At 41.1% G+C, this 13739-nt stretch overlaps 1 protein-coding gene across 1 annotated transcript in view; it reads left to right on the top strand.

Moving 5' to 3' along the window:
* Window positions 1–13739, top strand: part of Ptpn13 (protein tyrosine phosphatase non-receptor type 13) — a 163526-nt gene that overhangs the window by 112717 nt on the left and 37070 nt on the right. Inside the window, exons 21-30 of the mRNA XM_051198176.1 lie at window positions 1965–2054; window positions 2438–2545; window positions 3142–3273; window positions 5028–5485; window positions 6308–6454; window positions 8382–8475; window positions 9262–9347; window positions 9889–10051; window positions 11734–11948; window positions 12043–12141. Of these exons, the coding sequence (XP_051054133.1) occupies window positions 1965–2054; window positions 2438–2545; window positions 3142–3273; window positions 5028–5485; window positions 6308–6454; window positions 8382–8475; window positions 9262–9347; window positions 9889–10051; window positions 11734–11948; window positions 12043–12141 (1592 nt within the window). The remainder of the gene's footprint in view (window positions 1–1964; window positions 2055–2437; window positions 2546–3141; window positions 3274–5027; window positions 5486–6307; window positions 6455–8381; window positions 8476–9261; window positions 9348–9888; window positions 10052–11733; window positions 11949–12042; window positions 12142–13739) is intronic.

The raw sequence follows: 13739 nt of genomic DNA, 5'->3' as shown, positions 1-13739 counted from the left end.
AAACGTTATCCAGTGATATTCTGTGTAATTTCATCAGAAAGTCCTCAGAGATTCCACATCATCACCATTATTACTGACTACCTGTAATTTTTAATTCTAAGGGACAACAGACAGAACAGATGTGTTAGGATGGCCTTCTAGACACAAGGCTAAAGTCACTAATGACAGGAAGGGGGGGTGTGAGCCACAGACAGATCAAATGTGTTAAGATAGCCCTTAAGACACAAGGCAGTTTAAAAGTTTGGGGGTGGGCACACAGAAGTGTGGCCCTCTGTCCTGCTCAATAAAGTTCTGAAGTTCACTGCCAAAAGAAAGAACAAAAAGGACACAAGACCAAAGGTCAATGCTGACAGGAAGGAGGCCTATGAGCTGAAGGAAGATCAGATGTGTTAAGATAGCCCTTAAGACCCTGCTGACAGAAATAATGGTTCTGGTTCCCTCGGGGTAAAAGAATTTATTTCTAGACTTTGAAGTGTCACTTTTTATTACTTGGGCATCAATACGTTTTGTGTTTCAATTCCTATAACATATTAACACTAGTTTAAATCCATGCCTGGCCTTACATGTTGGAACACACAGCAAAAATGATCTGTGCGGAGAGTGGTTTCAGTTATTAGAAAAATGTGTGTAGAGGTGTAAGGAATTTCTGGTGTATGTTTCAGTGGAGACATAATCTCTAGGTTTTGATTTTGTCTTTGATTCTTACAAAAAGCATCAATATACTTAAGAACAGTATAGCCTTAAACTTGAAAATTCAATTTAAAACTTACCTTTCTGGATGTTAAAAACTTAACCAGCATGACCACTTTCATACCAGTTCATGACCAGTTCAGATCAGTTGACTCTGCAGTTGGTGTTAACATATTTGTGTGCATGCCTATATGTGTTTGCATACATATGTGTGTGTTTGTCTATGTGCTTGCACTTTTTAATATACTTGTCTAATGTGTCAATTAAGTGTCATGTTTACCAATTTAATTAAGAAGTTTGCGAATGATAAGAAAAAAAGTAAGAAATTAGGAAAAGCAAATTGCAATTCAGATGTTGAAATTCATGTAGATAATTGAGTTAACTACCCTGCCTAAATATGAAGTCATTAATTACTCTGGATGGTAAAGATGAAGAAAGTTAAATTGTTTACTCCTCATCCTCAAATGGTGACAGATGTGATAGACCAGTTGTTATTTTATATAAAATCCTCACAAGAAGTGGGTTTTAGAAACTAAATCCAGTTTATTTTTAATTACTGTTTTACTCAGGTGCTCACTAATACTATTTTACTAATTTATAAATCATATGTCAACATAATGGAGGGAATTTTTTTTTAAATTACAGATAGGGTTTTTCTACATGACAGCTCTGTAGAACAGGGTGGCCTCAAACTCACAGAGATCCACTTGCCTCTGCCTCCTGAAATTTTTATTTTTTACAGATTTTGTTTTTATTTTATGCATATGAGTATTTTGCCTGCATATATGTTAGTACAGCACATGTATGCAGTGCCCCCAACAGCCACCACATGGGTACCAAGAACCAAACCCAGGTTCTCTTCAAGAGCAAAAAATAATTTTTACTGTTCCGATTCGATAGTCCCTGAGAGAAAGTTTTAATATAATAATTGTCGAATAAACAATCTACTATAACGTAACAGAAGGCCTCCACAGTGGCGGCTGTCCAAAGCTCTGCTCCAAGTACACGTTCTCTGAGATTCATAGACTCATTGTCACTGAAACACACTGTTTCAAGAGGACGGTTTAAAAGGAACAGATGTGATGCAATATGCTTATAAATGATAAATCACTATGAAATGCTGTAACTGCAGTGACCTGAGCTTTTATTTTTAAGCAACCAAGCAAATCTATTAATATTTTGTTACTGTTTAAATTAGAGCAAGCCTATGATCTTAATGCCTCAGTTTATTCTGTTTATTTATTTATTTTTTTAATATTGCAAACTCTTAATAGATACACTACACAAAAGATGGAGTGTCGTGTCTTCCCCAGAAAGGGAGATCACACTGGTGAACCTGAAGAGAGACTCAAAGCTGGGCTTAGGTGAGTAAGTCACCCTGAGCATCCCCAGGAGAGAGGAAAGCAGCTGTGGCCCCTTTCCCTGCTTTTGTTAATTTACTTCTTGGTTAGCATGCAAACAAGTGGGTTTCTTTGTGACATTATGATGTGTTGCTTTTTGCCCCTTCCTTGCCCTTAACCTATTCCCCACCTTCTGAGCATCACGTCTGGCCAAGATGCTGACTTCCTGCTCAGTCCACTGTCTTCCTCCCCTGCTCATCAAATGCCAAAGATAACATGCAGTAAATACTTCTCTAAGACTTAATGATTTTATCTAAGTATCTAAATTTGTTTCAAACAGACAAATCATGAGTGATTAAAAGAACCTAGCTCAAAAAAACCTTTTCCTTAATGTTCTGTTTTTACAGGATTTCAAATTATTGGTGGGGAGAAGATGGGCAGGCTGGACCTGGGTGTGTTCATCAGTTCCGTTACCCCTGGAGGACCAGCCGACTTGGATGGATGCTTAAAGCCTGGTACTTCACATCTTGATGGTTTCCTGTGTGCTTTCTAACACGTGAATTTGGACAGAGGGCAAAAGTAAATTTAAGCAAAGCAAAAATGATGAGAAAGGGTGGAATATTTTTGTAAAAAAAACAAAAAAAGATTATTTATTTTGCATACCAATCCTCCTCTTCTGTTCCCTCCCCCACTGCCCTTCAACCCCTCCCCAACCCACTCCTTCATTTCCATTCAGAAGGTGTAAGTCCCCCTCCCCTGCCCACCTCCCCCATGGGAATCAACAAAGCATGGCATATCAAGTTGGGGCAGGACCAAGCTCCTCCCTCTTGCATCAAGGCTGGACAAGGTGTTCCACCATAGGGAATAGGTTCCAAAGACAACTCATGCATCCGGGATAGGAGTTCCACAAAAGACCAAGCTACACAATTGTCACCTGGATGCAGAGGGTCTAGGACAGTCCCATGCTGACTCCCTAGCTGTCAGTTCAGAGTCTGTAAGCTCCCACAAGCTCAGGTCAGCTGTCTCTGTTGGTTTCTCATCATGACCTTGATCTAATGTTTGCTATGAGTCTTGCTTTGTTCTTGAAAATACTGCCTTGTGCATTTTTCAGGAGACCGCTTGATATCTGTGAACAGTGTGAGTCTGGAAGGTGTCAGTCACCATGCTGCAGTTGACATTCTGCAGAATGCACCTGAAGATGTGACACTTGTCATCTCCCAGCCAAAAGAAAAACCATCCAAAGGTAATGCTGTGACAGGCCCATTGTAAATACCTCAACGCCTTGGCCCAGCGTGTTGGCCCCATGAATTGGATGTAGGCTGTTTATTTCCCATCTGGTAGTCTGACACATGCTTGTCTAGTTGTAATTTATGCATCATATAACTTTCATTTTGAGATTTTTTTTTCTGTATCACTCATCTTCAGTAATGTGAAAACTGAATTCAGTCTTGTAAAATTGATGTCACTTATATTCCCATCTCTTGATGTATACCCTGTCTTAGTCCTGTGAGAGAATTTGACCTTGTCGTTATGTGATTGGTATGGCTATGTAATAGCTGTCTGTAAAACCCTGCTCAACCATTAACTTTTATGAAAAGAAAATAATAAACCAGAAATTTAGTTAAAGCTAAACGACCACACTTTTACTGCCGAGACTAGACGGTAGTCTCCATCCTGCCCCGCCTCACCCCGATTTCATCGCAGAATTACTAAGAGTATTTATTGGTGAGGACAGCACATTCTGAAGCTCTCAGCCCATTTGTAGTGAACAGTGCTATAGGCAATAGCCAGGCACCAGCCCACAGTCTCCACTACCCAGACTTCATGCCCTGAACAGAGAGCCAATGGTGAAAATTAAGTTACATGTTTAGTGCACTTCAGGTGCATACTAAGAACTTAAGTGTCAGTTTTGACTGTCATAATTAATTATATTTTTCAAAAATAGTGATGGGGTGGGGGAGGGTACTTCTTGCCAAGTCATCTCCTGGCAGAGCTTGTGCACAAGAGAAGTTGGAGTGTCAATGAAGCCATGCTCACACTGGCAGTTACCCACTTGTGGGGTGGGGCCACATGGTTTTAACACCTCCATTGTAAGCTGTTCTGTCTCCAACCCACGAACTTCAAGGGCACAGTTTTCTCTCCCAATTTCTGTCATTTTCTTTAAAGCGACATGTTAGTATGAACCCAATTTATATAAAACAAAGAATATATAGTAAAAATTCACTCCATTTCCCAATGGAAACTGATGTATTGTCTTCTCTTTTGTTGGTATTTGTGTGGTTTATGTATGTGTGATAAGTGTAGAAAACACATTAACGTGTATTTTACTAAAATAGAAAAAAATCATAGGCTGGGCAGTGGCACACACCTTTAATCTCAACACTCAGGAGGCAGAGGCAGGCAGATGTTTGTGAGTTCAAGGCTAGCCTGGTCTACAAAGTGAGTTCCAAGACAGCAGGTCTGTTACACAGAGAAACCCTGTCTTGAAAGACCGATAGATAGATAGATAGATAGATAGATAGATAGATAGATAGATAGATAGATAGATGAGAGAGAGAAATTTGATAGTCTATGATTCTGTCTCATGTATTCGCATATGCATTCAGGTTTTGACAGGTGCTACCAATTTGCCTTTCAGAAAGCTTATCAATTTTGAACTTCATAAATGTATCCATCTTCAAATGTGGCATAATGTTTTATATTTTTGGAAATATAATAATTCATATAATTTCCTAGGCATTGGGGCACATGTCTTTAATCCCAACGACAAGTAGGCAGAACCAGGCAGATCTCTTGAGTTTAGCACCAGCCTGGCCAAAATAGCAAGTTCAGGCCTGGTAAACATAGTGAGGCCCTGTGTACACCCTTGAGCCATGTGTGTATGTGTATGCATGTATGCGTGCAAATATGTGTGCTTTTGTGTGTGTGTGTGTGCTTGTGTGTATGTGTAGGCATGTTTATCACTTGACTTACTGTTTTCATTGTTGAATCTTTTAGTGCCTTCTACTCCTGTGCATTTTGCCAATGGGATGAAAAACTACATGAAGAAACCTTGCTACATGCAGGATGGTGCTATAGACCCTTCAGAGGACCAGCCCTGGCCACGTGGCACTCTCAGACACATCACAGAGAGCCCTTTTGGGCCCTCTGGGGGCTTGCGGGAAGGAAGCCTTAGCTCCCAGGACTCCAGGACTGAAAGTGCCAGCTTGTCCCAGAGCCACGTCAACGGCTTCTTTGCTAGCCACTTAGGTGACCGAGGCTGGCAGGATTCACAGCATGGCAGCCCATCCCCATCTGTGACGTCCAAGGTTGCAGAGAAAATGTTCTTTGATGGCAACAGAAGCAAAGCTAAAAGGCCAGGCATGTCTGACACCAATGAGCTCTCTGACCGTGGTGATTCTGACATAGATGATACTGCTTACACCAGCAACCATGGTCACCAAACACCAAAAAAGGCACAGTTTAATTTTAATGTTTAGGGTGGGGTGGGGGCGCTTTTTTCTTTTAACGACACAGGAAAGTGGTAAATCTATTAGGGAGTAATTTAAGCTGCTACATGTCTGCATATCTCTGCAAAGGAAGAGTAGCATGTGTCTTCAGCTCCTGACCACTGCTGCCGCATTCGATGTTGACCCACAGAGTCCGCTTTGAAAACTAACCCTGAGATAGCTATGCTCAGATTAGGACGAGTGTCAATAAGAGAACTCTGAAAAACTGCGTATGAATAGCTGATGGGATGGGCAGTTGGAGCTGCCATGAAGAACCCATGTTCTTCTTAAGTCCCGTGGTGACAGTGGCAGTAGTGGAAAGAGCTCATTCTAGAAATGACAGGAATGGAAGCTCACATCCCCACAGAGGGTTCACAAAAGATGCAGTCTTCCTCACAAGAGCCTTCTGTCCTCAGGCATGGGGCTTAGCCATTGCTCCCTTGTTTAGACTGCAATTGCAAACAGAACCAAAGGAAGTCAGGTTGGTCTGCTGGTATGTGTTGACTAGAGCGTGGGCCTCCTTCCCAAATTCGGGAACATAAAATGCAAGGGGCACAGGCTCTTCCAAAGCTAAGTTCTAAATGAGTCTAGGTTTCCCTTTGCCTTGTCTAGTTTCACTTTCTGGTGTGAGTTTCCTACACGATAAAATAAGGGTGCCCTGAACTGATAGTGTCTGCAAAGTCCCCTGCCCAACCCCCCAAAAAAAGAAAAGAAAAAAGCTACTTGATTCCACTATCAGTTCATTGGGCTCTAATTAGAATCTTCTTTTGTTTGCTTTTCTTTGTTAAGGAACCTTCCTCCTCAATGAATACAAGCAACAAAACGGGCTTTAAAACTTTCTCTGCATCACCTCCTAAGCCTGGAGAAATCATTGAGGTTGAACTGGCTAAGAATGATAACAGCTTGGGAATAAGCGTCACGGTACTGTCTGCCAAGGTTTCGCCCTTTCTCTTCACTTCCAGAAGTGTAGCCCAACTGAATAGTTGAATTATTTTGCCTTAGAGGGGACATTTGTCAAATGTTTCCAAAAATCTAAAAATTGACTGTCTTAAAACTTTTTTAACTTGTACACTACTCTTTTTTTTTTTTCTTGTGGTTTAAAACAATTGGCAATTTCCTGTTCTTCATACATTAAATACTTGCATAATTTAAATATACCATGTGCACCTGACAGTGCACACTCTGCATGAGTGTGAAATTAAGAGCTGCTTTCTCTTTCATCTAACCCGTAAATAGCTAATGACCTCAATATTTATGTGCCAGTTCTCTCCAAGATACATATACCTTGTTTAAAACCTTCATTAACATATTTAAAACCTTTAAATAGAGGTTTCAAAACTGTACATATATTTTTAAGATAATGGCGATATGTACATAAACTATTTGATAAAATTACTTTAGAATCCTATAATATGTTATTCCTGAATTGCAACCTTATCATTTGTCACATTCTGGTAGTGACTGATCATCACATAAAGCAAATGGGTAAAGCCAGTAGAATCAGCACTGTAACATACAGAGATTAAAAGCCTAGTTCCTACATTTAAACTGTAGAGCTTGCCTCTCTCTCCTGCTCCCTTTATAATTACATCATTGTGTTATGATAAAAGAATGATACATTTTCATGAAAGGTCGAAAACAGATCTACTAGACCTTACTTTAGCACTTATAACAAAGCTTCTCAGAGGATCTGTAAAGATGGCTCAGTGGCCCAGGCCACTGTCTACTACTCCAGAGGGCTGGGTTGATTCCCAGCACCCACATGGCAGCTCACAACCATCTCTAACTCCAGCTCCAGAGGATCCAACACCCGCTTCTGATGACCTTAGACACTATACTAGAATCAAAGCACTTATACATAACAACAACAAAAATAATATTTAGCCAGGTAGTGGTGGTGCACACCTTTAATCCCAAAACTTGGGAAGCAGAGGCACGTAGATCTCTGTAAGTTTGAGGCCAGCCTGATCTTCAGAGCTAGTTCTAGAACAGTGAAGGATGTTACACAGAGAAACCCTATCTCAAAAAACAAAACAATAAAATCTAGATATATAGTTCAAACCTCTAGCCCAGCACTGGGGAAGAGAGTGAATCCCAGTGCTTTCTCATTGACCCAGGCCAGTCAAAGGTTTCATGTCCAGAGAGAGACCCTACCTCAACAATTAGAGAAGTGATTAAAAAAGACATCCAACATCGACCTTTAGCCTAACATACACACAAACACACACACACACACACACACACACACGTGCACTTGCACACATGCACACACACTTGCATGTGTACACACAATCTCTTCTACCAGTCGTTTCTGTTTGCTTGCCTCAGATTTTTCTTTTCTATCCATGTGTCTTTGCCTGGCTTGTAACTCACTAATGTAGACTCTGCTGGCCCAAAACTCTCAGAAATGTACCTGCCTCTCTCTCTCTCCAGAGAGCTATGATCGAAGGTGTGCACCACCACTCCCAGCCTCTTAAGACAAAAGACAAGCTGCTTTTTCCTTAACTTGCCAACTCTAAGATTGGCAGATACAATCTAATGTATATTCACTTGGTGATTATGTTACACTGATCTTGCATAGGTGGACTTTGCTATTTGCTTGCTCATAATGCATGACATAGAAAGGAAGAGGAGGTCCTCATCTATCAAGATGCAGCTGATTGACAGCTTTTGAGTTCAGTAAATAAATGAACTTTGCTGTTTTGGGCACTTAGCTAACAGTGTTGCTTGATGTTAAAATAACTGAACATGCTGATGCAATGTCACAGCCTTCTCTGATGACTTGAACCCTTCCTAGTGCTTGTATGTGAAGGCATGCAAATACTTCCATGTTAACACTCAGTACTTTGTCTTTTCTATTTAGGGAGGGGTGAATACCAATGTTCGACATGGTGGTATTTATGTGAAAGCCATTATCCCCAAAGGAGCAGCAGAGTCGGATGGCAGAATTCACAAAGGTATGATGTCTACATGGATGCAGGAATTACAGCACAAATGTCACAATAAATAAAAATTAAGGCCAAATGTGGTGGTGCTCGCTTTTAACCCCAGCTCTTAGGAGGTAGGAGCAGGCAGACCTCTGAGTTCCCAAGTCTCTGCATAGTAAGTTCAGGTCATCCAGGGTTGCAGAGAGAGACCCTGTCTCCAAAAAGACCGAGAAGGAAGAAAGACGGCATTATATGGTTGATAAGAACCTTAGAGTTACGTAAGAACATGCTCAGCTTTGAGGCCACATTTTAGGAAACTTGGTGACACCACCACAACTCATCTTCCCACTGATCCTGTAGCAGCAGAAGGTGGCTTCTTCCCTGCTCAGTATCCATCACTGACTGACTGTCCCTAATGTCCCTAAGAGCTAGCTAAAAAGGTGCTTTCATTCAGTCTGTTCAGGTACAGTTCAGCGTCTCTTTCTTCGTGATTTAAGGGTACTGCTACAAATTCATATTATTGTAGCCAGGCAGGAGGTGCATACCTACAATCCTGCACTTGGGAAGCTGCAGCAGGGGTCACACATTGTGCCAGCCTGGCTGGGGCAAGGCCTCACTGTGAAAGCCAATGAGGTTAATAGCATTCCCTTCACACAGTGTTTTTAATTATCAGAATACTTCAACAATATTCTGTTCTCTCCAAAATTTGTCCTGAGTCTCTCCCAAAAAAAATATGAAATAAACCACTGGATATTAAAAACCTAGAGAATTTTTTTTAATGATTCACTTCTTTGAAAGCAACTTCCTAACTTGCAGGTGATCGTGTGCTCGCTGTTAATGGGGTCAGTCTGGAAGGAGCTACCCACAAGCAAGCTGTGGAAACACTAAGAAGCACAGGGCAGGTAAGAGATCATTGACTTAGAACACAGTAATGTCGGTCTCATCCAGACCTGTCAGCCGGGGAGTCAAGGCCGGCTTCCTCCAAGTCAGGAAGCATGTACTTTGATAAGGTTTTCCATCAAGGAGGCTGAGTCTGTGCAGTGTTTAGCGCTGCTTAGCGACATCTACAAATATCTAATGTTTTTCCACTCTTGTCAACTTTCAACCCAAAAGTGTTCAAATATCTTTCCAAGCAAGAGTTGGACAATTATTTATAATGGTCTTTATAGTTAAAATGTCTGGTGACTTTCACCCAGTACCCAGATTATCTATAACACTCATACACATGCATATTTTATATATGTTTGTGGGTTTATGTATACATATAACATGTGTCTATTTGGCATGATTTATAATAGGATTTTCTCCTATTCTCATGCAGAAAAGAATAAAAACTTTATTCCTTCCGTTCCTATGTACCGAGCAATTAGATGTACAGAGTCCCCTAACTTGATCTAGCTTACCAGTCTTCTCAGTTGATGGTGCACTGTTGTGTTTTCTCAGGTGGTTCATCTATTGATAGAAAAGGGGCGCTCACTGACACCCAAAGAACCCGACCCTGCAAGCCCACAGTGCACTCCTCCAGATCAGGATGCCCAAGGTGAAGCCCCAGAGAAGACGGTGAAGAAAACAGCTCTTGTCAAAGACTACAGCTTTCTTACTGAAGGTCAGGCCTGCAGTTCAGGTCATGTCACTAAATTCCTCTGCCTATTCAAGTTCATACTTCAGTATCCCTGTTCTTGTCAGTTTTAAAACCCAGGCAGCACCAGCCTGACCAGAACATACTTGAAGATCTAGGACAGTTAAATCATGTCTGAATGTGACCATTTAATAGTACTGTAAATAGCTGTCAATTTTTCTACACACAGAAGTAATTTATCTTGTAGTATTCATTTAGTTTCTTCAGACATGGTTATGTCTCATTAATAAAAGATCAGCTCTCTCACCTCAAAAGCAGAATATACAGTAGCTACAGCATGTAGTTGTTACATTTTAAATAAAATTTGGTAAGGAAAAATTAAGTATATGTCATTACTAAGCATGGCTTCAAACCCATCTACATGTTAAGTTTTTATTTGTTTGTTGTTTTGGGTTTTAATTTTGAGAGAGGATCTTACTCCATAACTCAAGTTGGCCTTGTTACTCACACTATATAACCCACTGGCCTCAGTTTCCCAAGTGCTGGGATTGTATACCTATGCTGTCACCCCTTTTTTTATATTTCCCTTTATATTACCCTGCACAATAATCTACTTAGTATTTGCCAAATGCTGGTCTTCTTCGAAATGTGCCAGCCTCTATAGCCATAATAATAATTGGTAATGAGCCAAGAAAGGAGGGTGGCTGCTGCATGAGTCCTCATGAGGCTGGCATCCCCAGTGTCCTGAGATCCCATAAGAGGCTCACATGCTCTCAGTTTAGAATTAGTGATGGTATATACAGCAAATGTTTTCTTTCTTATATAAATTTCTATTCATTTCACAAATCTCAGTAACCCTAATTCCAGAACATAGACCAGCCAATACTACTGTTTTGACTATGAACTTGAAGGCAATGTACCTACTTGATCGCATTTCTCTTTACTTCTTTGTGTAATTCTTTCTGTTTCAATTTTTATTAATGTATTTTATTTGTGAGAATTTTGTTGGAATGTCATTATAACTTATCTGGATTAAATTAGGCCTTACCAAAACATAGCAGTATCAACTTGTTTTTCCTCACCTGAAGCTAGCATTTGTTTTGGTATCCTTAGTGTCTCTCTTCACTATGTACCTGAATTTCCCTGTAATCCTCCCCTCTCTTTTTTTAATTTAGTGTACTCCTTTTAAGACATTGAAACACAAATCCACTTGACGATTACCATTCAGACAGTTAACTTGGTGTTACATATGGGATTGGGGGTTGGCTCTGTCTGTCTGTCTGTATGTATGTATGTATGTCTGCAAAGCAGATTGGATCTCCAGCCTCCATGTGAGAACTGGGCAGAATGGATAGATCTGTAATATTAACTGGTGGCCAGTAACAAATCAGTGAGCTCCAGAGTCAATGAAAGACCCAGTCTCAAAAAATAAAACAACAGGTGGACAATAACAGAAAAGCACGTGACATCAACCTCTGGCTTTCATATATACACTCACACCCACACGCCACACACGCATACATCACACACATAAAAAAATAAAAAGGTTTCCCAACATTAGGAAGGGAGTATGTGACTACAGTAAGTTCTGAAAAAAGCATGTAAGAAAGTGTGTGTGTGTGTGTGCGCACGCGCGTGTGCACGCTCACTCATGTGCATGCACACAGCCTCATGTATACCTTCTTAATAATATTTAATTATTTCCCTAGATAATACATTTGAGGTCAAGCTGCTTAAGAATAGCTCGGGCCTAGGATTCAGTTTTTCTCGAGAAGACAATCTTGTGCCAGAACAAACAAATGCCAGCATTGTAAGGGTTAAAAAGCTCTTCCCTGGACAGCCAGCTGCAGAAAGTGGAAAAATCTATGTTGGAGATGTTATATTGAAAGTGAATGGAGCATCCTTGAAGGGACTGTCTCAGCAGGTGAGCCAGGATCTGAGGATGGGCCAGCGGGTGAGCAGTCCTTATTTCCTGCTGGCTCATCCTCATCTTCTCATCTTCCCTCATGTGTCTCCAGGAAGTCATATCCGCGCTCAGGGGAACAGCTTCTGAAGTGTCCTTGCTGCTCTGTAGACCCCCGCCCGGTGTGCTACCAGAAATTGATACTGCATTCTCGGTAAGGTTCTTAGATACTAAGATCCCATATTTGTAATAGCCTCAATTCACTCTCTACTCTTCTAATTCTAAACTTCTAGAAAGCTAGAGTTTCAGGAATGCATTTTCTGAGTGTAATGGACTTGAAAAAACAGTAAGTTACAAAAGTTTTGTGCCTGTTCACTAAGCTAAACAAAGACAGTCCTCATTGGACTTGGATAAAAATGCAAATGGAGCAGCATCTGAAGTTAGTGCCAGACCCAGCTTCCTCAGGGAGCCTTCTTACTGTGGTTCTCTGCCCATGACTCGTCACACTGTAGACTGAGTAGTGGTACAGGACATGGCCCTGAGTAGCTCATCTCTACATCACAGGAAACACTCGGGAAAGGACGAGTAGAAGTTGAGAGCCAAGGCTGGGAAAGTGTGCGGCTAAGACCAGGTCTTCTGGGCATGATGCTCCCATTGCACTTGTGAAATTACTGCAGCTCTGGTTACCTGCACAAGACTAGACCAACCAACAGTCAGTCATAGGTGGGAAGGGCTTGTGAGGTCCCACCCTTCCCTGAGACACTGTTGGCCATGGATGTTTGTTTGGGTGCCATTTCTTTAGTGGTTTAGCCCGCCACTGAAAAGTCGTCTGTGCCCCAGTGAGTGACTTCCCACTGGTGATTGGGCAAGAATCTAACTAAACTCAGTGGGTCCCACACAAAAAACAGATGGCACAAAACTAAAATGAGGACTTGTTGAGAAAAAGGCTCAAGCAGGAGAGGGGAAGTGAGAGATGGGAATGGATGAAAATAGTAACTAAAGCTCACTATTGTGAAGCAGTTAAAAAACCAAAAGCCAACGAGAATGTTTTTGTCACTTACAAAATCAGAATCTAGAAAAAAAGGACTATATTTATTTCTTCTATGTCACAAAGTAATTTAAGAATCCAAAAATGTATTCTGATGGCATTTTACAAGAAAATCTGCATTTGGCCTCTCAGCTTAGAGTTCTACTCCCCGTGGTGCTCTCTGGATCTGGAAGGAAAAGGTGTTTGAGCCAGGAGTTCTCACCCTCATATGGAGGGGAGGGGACCTGTGAGGAGGATATAACAGCAAAGTGGTGTTTCTGAAACTGTCATTAGAAGTAGCACTTGAAGAAACCATATTGAAGGGGCTGGAAAGAGCACAAACCACTCTTGCAGAGTCCACCAACAACTGCCTGAAACTCCAGCTCCAGAGAACAGGATGCCTTCTTCAGACAGGTGCATGCACATGCGTGCATACATGAACATGCACATGCACACGCTTAAGATACACACACACCAAAGACTACATTGGTTTGAAGCATCAGGCAGGATGGATTGAAAGCAGCATTCTTGAGTACATCAGTTGGTGAAGTATTTCTAGACACCAATTTGGAAATATTTGAAAGGGCCTTTGAAAACTTCCTGCGATTGACAACCAAGAGAATCCCACGGAAAAGCAAGCCACAGGGAAGTTTTCATGTGTGCAAACAGGCTCACCTGAATTTCTGTTAGTGCAAACAACTGTATATCCAGTAAAGGAGACTCAAATAAAACTATGATGAAGTCACAGCTGCTTCCAAAGCACATTTTAAAACTTCAGAAAAGAG

The sequence above is a fragment of the Phodopus roborovskii genome, unplaced genomic scaffold (genome assembly GCF_943737965.1).
Source record: "Phodopus roborovskii unplaced genomic scaffold, PHOROB, whole genome shotgun sequence".
NCBI lineage: Eukaryota > Metazoa > Chordata > Mammalia > Rodentia > Cricetidae > Phodopus > Phodopus roborovskii.
The sequence above is the reverse complement of the archived record's forward strand: the minus strand, read 5'-3'. Positions and strand labels throughout refer to the sequence as shown.